The sequence below is a fragment of the Elaeis guineensis genome, chromosome 2, assembly GCF_000442705.2.
Source record: "Elaeis guineensis isolate ETL-2024a chromosome 2, EG11, whole genome shotgun sequence".
NCBI classification, from domain to species: domain Eukaryota; kingdom Viridiplantae; phylum Streptophyta; class Magnoliopsida; order Arecales; family Arecaceae; genus Elaeis; species Elaeis guineensis.
Window position 1 is genome coordinate 113,601,776 of NC_025994.2, and position 10,771 is coordinate 113,612,546.

At 37.9% G+C, this 10,771-nt stretch overlaps 1 protein-coding gene across 2 annotated transcripts; it reads left to right on the plus strand.

The window, feature by feature from the left end:
• Positions 1-1,735: 1,735 nt before the first annotated feature.
• On the plus strand, positions 1,736-10,222 carry LOC140850980 (uncharacterized). Of its 2 annotated transcripts, XM_073252819.1 has the most exons (9): positions 1,752-2,034; positions 2,109-2,214; positions 6,603-6,642; positions 7,096-7,230; positions 7,354-7,794; positions 7,889-7,952; positions 8,976-9,115; positions 9,222-9,533; positions 9,704-10,222. In XM_073252819.1, the coding sequence occupies exons 1-9, from the start codon at positions 1,767-1,769 to the stop codon at positions 9,992-9,994; spliced, it is 1,797 nt and encodes a 598-aa protein (XP_073108920.1). In that variant the 5' UTR covers positions 1,752-1,766; the 3' UTR covers positions 9,995-10,222. The 2 variants fall into 2 exon arrangements, with proteins under 2 accessions (XP_073108921.1, XP_073108920.1); XM_073252820.1 differs by lacking the exon at positions 6,603-6,642 and having other exon boundaries at positions 1,736-2,034.
• The last annotated feature ends 549 nt before the right edge of the window (positions 10,223-10,771 follow it).

Genomic DNA, 10,771 nt, shown 5'->3' on the forward strand with positions numbered 1-10,771 from the left:
GTCGGCCTCCCTCATCTCGCAAGCCATCGCCACCCTCACCTTCCAGAACCCATGCTCGAATTCTGTACTCCTTGTCCGCATCGACTGCTTCTCATTGGAAAATTCCCTCGACATTCGTGGCCCCATCATCGGGATCGATCACATCTCGTCGGAAAAATCCCTCAAAATCTTGGCTTCTCTCTCTTCATCTCGTTTTCTTCTTCTTTTTTTTTTTTTTGTTCTTCTTGAAACAGAAGAAGGGGTCTTAGGCCAACCCCCTTCCCAGCGACCCATCGCTCGTCGGCCTCCCTCATCCCGTGAGCCATCACGATAGAATTCCGATCTCCTCATTCGTGTCAACTGCTTCTCGTTGGAAAATTCCGCCGATATTCGTGACCCCATCATTGGGATCAACCACATCTCATTGGGAAAACCCTTTGAAATCTTGGGGCTCTTGGGGAATGCTACGACGTTGTCATCGTAAGGGATGGCGATGGGCTTCTTCTTCTTGGACTTGACTGTAGCCGCGGATGAATAGGGAAGCTTCAGTGAAGACTATTTTTTTCACCGACAGTTTCGTCACCGGCATCTTTGGTCTCACTGACGGCATCATCGTCTGGGAGGTGGGGGGCTTTCGTTGGGATGCTACGGATGAATAGAAAATTCTCACAGAGAAGCATGAGAGAAACGGAGAATCTTTGGCATTTAGGTGCTACTTTTTCTTGTCCATGTGTCTCTCTCTTTCTCCTCCTAATAAATCAATGTCAAACGGAGACTACTCCATTGAGAAACCTCTGTTTTAAGTCAAAAATTTTTGAAAATGCTTGGTTTTTAAACTAAATGGTTCAAAATGAGAATAATATTGGATGATAAACAGAGAAAAAAATCTAGACTTGAAAATTAGAAGCCATCAACGTCCCATTTTTTTTTTTCTAAGAAAAAGGGGAAAATTTTTTTTTTATTGTAATCACTTGCGATCGTACCATAGATTCGTATTCAGTTTATATCTTCATCGCAATTTGGAAGTGCAGAGTAATTTATTTTTTTAAAAAAAATGATTGCCACAGTAAAATCTTCAATTCCATGATTGAAGGGCATGTGGGAAATAATATGATAGACCTAGCATTTGTAATTCACCGTTTATAATTTTGAAAGACATAAATAGTCATGAAACATTACAATATATACATGCATCTTAAGCAATCATCGGTATTTGCTAAAGAGTGTCACTATAGTTACAAATGTCATACAATTTTATGATAGTTACGAGCAAAGGACAGCATTCAAGATAAAATCTTGCATAATTCACAGTATCGGTACAAACATGAGTTTTCGCCTCTCATTCATAGCCACGCCGACCCTGAAAAAGGCTTGCATGTAGACATATTTTTTTTTTTGGTTAAATGAACCCACTCATTACACCAGCGAAAATGAGCCCACTCAGCACACTTGAGAAATAAGATTTTTGTTAGAAACCCAAATTTATTTAACCTATAATCATGCATGACCCATCTTTTACACAGCCCTTAACGGGTGTCACAGTTATCACACAGTCCTATGTGAGTCAATTACAAGTATTTAAATACGAACTATAAGGCATTACCTAACATTTAGTGATTGAATCATGACCATCCATCAACTACTCCTTTCTCTCAAGGTCAAGGGGTGCCCCGATTCCACTGGTTTGCAAGCTCCAACACTAGTGACGGTGGAGTTTATGAAAAAAGGGGTGAACATATCAACCCTTGCTAAAAAATTATAAAAGGGAACAATGGAACAAGAAAGGCATGGTCCTTCAAAAAACCGGAAGACCCAGGATCTCTTTTTCCCTCCCCATCGGAGGTCAATCTCTCCCCCAATTATCGCTTCCTATCCCTTTGCTTCTCCCTTCTCTCGCTCGCCATCGGAGCGATCGCGTCGAAACCCTAGCAACCGCCGGCGGAGCGGGCCCCGGCGCCGATCCGATCGCAGGCCCTCCGATCGTCGGCATTGGTTGTCCCCGGCCGGCTCCATGGAGCCGCCGCCGGCCGCCAACTACGCCACCCACAATTCCAAGTGAGCGATCTTGGTACCATGCCCTCCGCCTCCGTTCCTCCCCGCTATCTTTGACGGTTACCCTTTTGTTCCAGGCTTCGCCTTTTCTCCGCGGGGGCGTCGTACCAGGATCCGGATGTCATGGAGGTTCCCTCATCGTCGGCGTGGAGTTCCGGCCATCAGAAGCGAAAGCGGGGTCAGGTGTGAGACTACCTCTTTTATTTTAGGTCTTTCTTGTCTTTTCTTGAATTCCCACTTTTGTGGGTTTGATCGGTCTTCGATTTCGACTTGATTGAAAGATCGCAACGAAATCCGTTGATGGGATTGAAAAATTTCCGATATTGATGTGCTTATTGTGGATTTTGGTGATAAGTCACTTTTTTAGGTCTGGCTTTCTTGATTGCTTCGGTAATTTTTTTCGTGTATATATGGAAAATAAGACAAGAAACTTTTTTGCCATCGCATGTGTTAGGGTTGTGACTGTGTTTTATCCGTAGATTGCTCAGACTTAACGTAAGAAATATTTCTTTTTTGATACTTTTTTATTGCTGATTTGTTTTTTCTTTGCTTATGCAAGAGCAAAATCCCAAATTTGATTGTTTAGAATCTGGTACAATGGTGGAGTTTGATAAAAGGTTGGAGTGGTTTTTACTTTGAAGAATGGCAAAACGAGGAAAAAGTTGTAGAAAAAGGAGCACTGGATGTTTATGTTTTTATTTACTATTTGGAGATCAGAGAATCTGTTCATACACGATTCTTATAATAAGTAGGGAAGTTTTATAGATGAATTTAAAGGTCTAAACATTATTGTCACATTGAATTCAATAGCTTAAGATATTTTTATTTCGTATTACTATTACTATTTCCTTATTTTCTAAAGATGGAAATATAATTGTAGGTTTTGAATCACATATTAAGATATTTAAATTCTTTCAATTCAATCAAAAAATATAAGCCTTAGATTGAATACTTCCTGTTAACATTTTTTGAAAATTATAATTTGCATTGGCCTTCTTGATCAAGTGGTTGAATCATAGCACCATTTTTCCAGAATTATCATTGATGCATGTGCAATAACTACATTAATGTGCAGATGTAGTAAAGATGCAGATAATAAAGATAATACCATATTGCTTTTTTTTTTTTTTTGGTTTATTTAGATAACACGTACCATGTTTAATTCCACATTCGTGGATCCTTGTTTTTCGTATCGCCATCAAACAAGAAAATGGAGATTTTTTTTTTCTGAAAATGTTATGCATTAATTAATTCTTGTATTATTATCAATTGAGTAGTGAACCTAAAGAAGTGCTTGAGTCAGTTGGATTGGAACTCCAACTTAAGACCAATCGGCAGACCTAGCATCTTGGACATATCTAGGTGCTATAAATAAAGATTAGTTTAGATCTGAATTCTTGAGCACTGTTCCTTTCATATTCTTCTCTCTTCTCTTATATTTTCTTTTGCCTAAGACTGCGTGCTTTCAGAAATTTAAGTAAACATCAGATCCAAAACAATTCACCCATAAAACTAGTTCATGTACACATTGGACTGTGAAAACCTCACCGCCATCCTTGACCCTATAAATTTTAAAGATGTAATATCCGAGAATGAGAAGTTAACTTTTAGCAAATGCAAATTACATGGATATGGAGGTTGATTACTAAAGTTGAAGTAGGGTTGTTGAAGCAGCACTGAAAACAAGAAGACCCATTCGCATTGTGAATTTGGATTAATAGGGGACAGCACTGGATCAATTTGACTATATTAGAATTGGATCATGATGTTGTAGAAACCTCAACACTTTGGGACTTGTGTAAATGCTGTTGAAGTGATAATACTTATATCTGAGTCAAGGTTATCAAGGTTCTCAGTGTTCCTACTCAGTAGGGACCTTAAACATTGCTTAAGCACCAAGGCAAACTGCCTAGGGACTTAGTAGTCCATTTTTGAGAAAGACACAAAATACATGAAAATCAAGTTAATATAAATAAGTTGTTATATTTAGGAGCATAGATTTGTCAAAGCTAAGGCATGATCTCATCATGTACCAATATCCTTAAATATAAGAGTGATAGTTGATGGAAAAGGAAAATTGCTAAAAGTTAAATCTAAAATATGCAAGTTAAATGTAAAACGTATAAGTCTCAAAAGAAAAGCTCATAAATAATATGCTTAACTAGAAGCCCATAATGCCATACCAAAATTGCATTAGGGTAAAAATGAAAAGATAGCTAGCAGACAAATGTAGGAAAAAAGAGAAAAGTTGGAAAATAAATAGAAAACCATGGTAAAGAAGATGGAAAGAGAAGAAAGGGGAAGAAGAATGGGAAGAAAAGGAGAAGAAAAAAGGGAAGGAACTTTCAAATGACGAGAGAAGATGTAAATGAAGAGGAAAAAGTAAAGACTTTCAAAAGAGAAAGGGGGAAGAAGAGGAAGAGAAGAAAAGAGGAAGAACAAGGAGGAGAAATTGAAAGAAGTGGAAATATTAAAAAGTGAATGAAGATAAAAACAAAAAAAAACTTTTCTGACCCTTTGGCATTTGGACAATTGCCATTAAGTAATCAGAGGGCTTCCGAGCCCTGTGGTTGTATGGCTAATGGAGGGCTTCCTGGTGAAGGTGCACAGGTGTACGTGTGGCTGAGGAGGGTCTCCTTTAGCTTTTGGGATAAGGCTTCTAGGTTTTGGGTCAGTGAGAATATGAGATGAGGGAAATGCTAACATTTCCAAATCATTTAAAATAAGTTTCTTTCAGTCACCAGAGTGAACATAATGTAAACGATGAACTAGAAAATTAGAAAAGTGTCTTCTGTGTCTTTGAAGAATTAATGCTTAGGCAGCCAATTCCTAGATAGTTTGGCCTCTCAAGTCCTAGGCACCGTTTGTTGATGACACTAATTTGATTCATCATATGGTCAGGCATGTCACTTTCACTATGATTTGCATTAACGGTGATAAACCAGAAACTTAGTTCCAAGCACTAACAACTTTGAGTTGGTTTATAATCACTCCCAGCACCATGGCAATCAATTGGCTGCCATAAATTGAGGCAAGATGAAAAAGGGTAATAAGGTGTGGAGGTCCAAGTCTTGAGCAATTGGATGGACAAATAGATGAAGAGGGATAATTTCTAAGTTCAAATGAGTAAAACTGCGAGCATTGATGATGTGAAATTAATTTGTTCTAGGATATCTAGTATTAGGAACTGGAATTATAGAGTGGAGGATGAATCAGGAGTTAAACAGTGACATGTGAGGTGAAGACATCTAACGTCAGATCAAGATCCCAAATAACAATCCCCAATTTGAAGTTCTGCCAAGATTCCAAACACTCATAGAATTCATCCTGAGTAGATTATAGTACACGATGCACTACCTCAAGCTCCTTTTAGTTCCAACAATAGAACACCCTGCAAACTGATCATGGACAACATTTTACCTTCTAACAAAAGAAGGGCACGAGTTCGTAGATGTTAATGGTGGCAGGGGATAAATTGAACTCGCAGAATAATAGGTTCTTGAAGCTACCAAAAAGACTATAGGAAGGTAAAAGAGGGTGATCTAGTGCACGTGGCTCTTGCCACCGCAGGATCTAGGGAGGGTCAGATGTATGCAGCCTTTCCCTCGTGTGTAAGGAGGCTATTTTCATGTTTCAAACTTGTGACACCCATGGAGCCAAGGCTCCTCTAAAAGGGCTGTATGAAGGTGATTCAATTAAACATGAATAAGAGCCTAGAAGGTGCATAGCTTTCTTGAAATCTCAAAAGACTTTATTCTAGCCTATTATATTCTCCTGCCAAAAAGATTGGTTTGGAGTTGACAGAATAAAGCTGAATAACTGGGTTTTGGTCGGGTTTATTTGCAGGTTATTCACGAACCAGACAGGGTCTTATTGTTTTTGCTTTGTCTTTCCATATTAATATACTCTATCTATATGTGGCAGCTGGAATATAGACCTGTGTGCAGTTCATACCTGTAAGACCATGAAACCATTATTATTCATGAACCATTGTGCTGAAATGTGGTACTTGTGGACTTACATCGAGATGCTAATTTTAAGCAATGCCTTCTTTTTTTTTGTCTCAAGTGCTTGAGGTTTTTCTAGCAGTTTTTCGGCTGCTTGGTAGATTGTCATTAGTTTATTTTTTAGACACATAAATACATACATCACATACATAATGCACATACATTCATCGCATGCATGCATACATATATTGTGTGCATACACACATACATCACATACATATATACTACTAATTGCGGACTTATGGCACTTGTGGTTTTACATTGAGGTGCTAAGTTTAAGCAACATCTTTTTTTTTTTTTGTCTCAAGTGTTTGATGTGTTTCTAGGAGTTGGGTGCTTATTTGATTGTGATTAGTCTTTTTCTTTTTAGAAATTTACGTACATGCATGCATGCATTCATGTGTGTGTGTGTGTTACATTCTAGTTAGTCTTTTTGCCTCCAAGGTTAACCTTTTCTCCTCCAGAAACATGCATGCATGTGTGCACTGCATGCACGTATGTGCACAAGCACATATGTGTGTGTGTCTATATATATAACAAAATATAATCTGTGTGCTTGTGCAGGTCCATGCTTGCTTTCTTGCTTCCTTTGGCTCTACTGCAGGTCGTAGAAATTTGTTTCCTTCTATTCTGAGTTTCAATTCCATTGTGTTTTGGCATGAATAAAATCATTGATATCCTTGGATTAATGCTTACTATTTGCTACATATTGCAGTAGAACTCCGTGTGTTTTTCTTATCCTTTATTGAATTTTTCCCTCATTTCTTCCATTTTCGCAAATATTATGTCTGATCAGTTGTCGTAGCTCATTTTATTATTTGAAAATAGAGAGTCCTTGATAGAATTTGAATGGTCCATATAGTATCATGTTATTGAGATCTGTCTTTGATGATTTATTCTGTGATGACATACAATGATCCAAATGTTGTTCAATACTAATATTCAAGGATTTCTTCCTTTTTTGATTTTGCCTTCCTCTGTACTACTATTATCAATGACTAGATTTCTAGGCAATAAATTACTTGCTCACTGAACTTCTACTTATTTCTGCATTTAGGTTGTTCCTCATGATGTGATTGAGATTGATGGAGATGATGATCCTGATGGAGTTGTGATCATTGGTGAAAGCACATCAGATTACAAGAACAAGCAACCTATGGGATACCATAAAGATTGGCAAAAGCATGTAAAGGTGAGATCAGTTCTTAACACTCATGGAAAAGTTCCTGTTCAGAATAAGCGAAAAGCAGCTTTTGCTACGAATATTATGCAATTTCCCGGATAAGTGACATTTACAGTTTTCCTGTAATTTTAGGAAGCTTTGTCCAATGATCTTGTGGGTTCGACATCAAATCATGACTCCATGAATGATGCTCTGCTAGGAGCCTTCAAAAATTCTGAGCCTGGCCCACCGGATTATGGCTTTGCAGATGACTATGAATATGATGACTGTGATAACGATGAAGATGATTATGAAGGATATGAGTATGATACAGAGTTAATTGATAATGATTGCAACTTTAGTTTGGCTGCTAAATTTGATGAAATGGACCTGCCTCCTGGGGTGGAGGCAACCGTACCTTGGTTAGAGAAGCCTGCATCTGAAAGGCCAAGAACAAACAAGCAGAAGATAGTGATTGAAGATGAAATTGATGTGAAATATAAATCATTTAAACAATTTGATACTGTTCAAGATCATTCTGATCATTATTTTAGCAGACCAGAGCTTCTCAAACATATTCCAACAGTAAAGAAGGTGAGCAAACGAATATCTCATGTGTCTTCCTTATTTTTTTTAGTTTAAATTGTACTTAGTTTGATGGCGTTGCCCAATTGCTTTTTCATGACAGCCAGCAAAGGATTGGTCAAAAAGGATTCAGAATGATTGGAAGGTCCTTGAGAAAGATTTACCGGGTGAGTGTATGTCTTGTCTGTCGCACAAATCCTGCATACTATCATGCTTGAGGTGTTTTATCTAGGCTTTGCTCTAAAATTTGTAATATGGCAATCTGGATCCAGATGTACTTTTCCTGAAACCATTTTTTTCTGAAAGTGAATTGGCATTTATTTTTCCACCAAGCATATTGTTTTTTTTTTTTGGTTAGTGCTTCTACTTTTAAATTATCAATGTTTTGTAGGTTTTCTAGGTTAGTCTGGATGATTTTGCAGGTGATATGGTTGGAAGAAAGTACATCTTGTGATTCATGATAGGAAAGCAGCCTCCTCTCTTCTTATATAAGTAGGAAAGAAAAAGTGAGTGCAAATCAAAGTGTAGCGTGCGGAAAGGGGGGTAAAATGAAAATATTTTAGAGAGGTGGTGCTGTCATAATCTCAGAGGGGTTATAAAAGCTAAATTTTGAGCATAAAATATCAAAAGATCCTCTTGACAGTTTTTGGCTAACATGACTGGGAAACCAATTACTAGACCCAAAGCTGCATGGGATTTATATTTCCATCATTTGAATAATCTAAAATAATTTACCAGATCTTGAAAAAATTAATCCAAATTTATTTGTCCTTTTGCTTATTGATGACATTAAAAATTATGATCACTGTTAATTTCTAAGTTATCTTTAAACCTGAAGATGCATTAGACTGAAGTTTTAGGCCTGACTGATATTTAAACCCATGGTTGCATGCTTAAAAGTACATAAAAACAAGAAGTTTATGCACATACTTTTTGTTGGTATCATCTTCAAGGCTTTCTTTGTTCTGTAAAGCAACTTATTGTGGGCAGAATTATCTGCACCATCATTGGCATATGTCACCATGGGGAAAGTCCATAATGGTTGCTCTTGTCATATAACTTGGTACATTCTTTTTTCTATTAGAAGATGCAGAATGATATTATGAAACTCAGGTTAGAAATTCTTTTGATCTTGTTTACTTTCTAAACCCATTGCACTATTTTCATTTTGGGGTTTTTGACTTGACCAGAGACGATATATGTTAGAATTTATGAAGATAGGATGGACATTCTTAGGGCTGTTATCGTTGGACCAGCTGGAACTCCTTATCATGATGGCCTATTCTTCTTTGACTTCTACTTTCCTCCCAGCTATCCCCATGATCCTCCGGTATGTTAAAGTTCTGTGATTCTTTTTTTGCATTTTGTGTCAAAAACCACACATTTATTTATTCACTTTATCAGCTGAAAATTGAAAATTTTCCTTAATTATGCAGATGGTACATTACCACTCAGGTGGTCTTCGACTCAATCCAAATTTGTATGCATGTGGGAAGGTTTGTCTCAGCCTTCTGAACACCTGGAGCGGCAGTGGATGTGAGAAGTGGAACCCATCAAAGTCAACCATGCTGCAGGTCCTTGTCTCTATCCAGGCTCTAGTTCTGAATTCAAAGCCTTACTTCAATGAGCCAGGATTTGCTCAGACAGCTAATACACCCTATGGAGAGAAGAAATCCCTGGCTTACAATGAAGATATTTTCCTCTTGTCCTGCAAGACAATGCTGTATACACTACGGAGGCCACCAAGGGTATGGACCGTGCTTCATTATCTGTCATGTCAGTTGTTTAATATAAGCATTATTGAATGTTCAGATTGTCTTGGCATTTTGGAAGTACCTGTCTTTTGGCATCTTGTGAGCATGCAAGATTCTTCACCTGAATTCTGTAACTCTGGCAGCTACTATGTTTGTGATTGCAGAACTTTGAGGACTTCGTGGCAGGACATTTTCGCAAGTATGGACACACAATCCTTGTTGCATGCAGAGCTTACATGGATGGAGCACAGGTTGGGTGTGTTGTGGGAAATGGGGTGCAGGATGTTGATGAGGGTGATAAGAGTTGCTCGTCAACATTCAAGAGTTCACTAAGGAAGCTTTTTGAGGATCTCTTGATGGAGTTCACCGTCAAAGGAGCTGATTGTGATGAATTTCTTGCTCAGAAGGTCAAAGATGGTGCTGCCAGAGCAGCAGACACTACTCTAAAGCTATAAGTTCAAGTTCAAAAACTAAAATAATTTTGCCATGAAGGCATCTAGTTCACATTTACTTTCCATATAGATTAGACTGGACAGGAGAATTAGTGTGTAGCTTCCTAACTTATCTATCAGGGAAATGTTATGTAAATATCCCTAGCTCATGATTTTGATGCTTGAATAGGTACTCCTTATACTTTGCTTGAAATTGTCTATATTAGTATAGAGATCTTAACTTATGATTTACTTCATGGTGTTGTTTTACTGCATTTCTGAAACTTGCGATGGTGGTATCAGTGTGTAGTCTTTGTCGTCATGAATGTTTCGGTGCATTGGTTTGGAGGATGAATTTGACACTCGGCAGATGCATGTTGGGTAAGTGGTGTGGGTGCAGAATTGCATGCCACGCATGGAGTAAACACGGTACCGCATTTATTGTACCCTGGATGATGGCTACCCCTTATGTCGTATCCTCAGAATGAAGTATCAAGGGAAAAAAAAATACAAATAAGAAGAAACAAGAAACAAATCGAAGGGGACAATTAGGGATAAGAGCATCACATGGTAACAGGATTCTAGTTTTGAGGGGGATCCGAGAAGAATGCAAGTGCAACATAGCTCCAGGTATTCTCTTTGATGATAAGAAGCTTTTGGTTAAATATGTGTCAGTGTGATGCTTTAATTTTGCATATGCTAATATCTAGAACTTTATTCGCACATAGGTATGTTATAATGTATGTTATAATGTATGTAATATCGCAGTTACTGGTTCAAGATGTTGATTCCGGACAATTT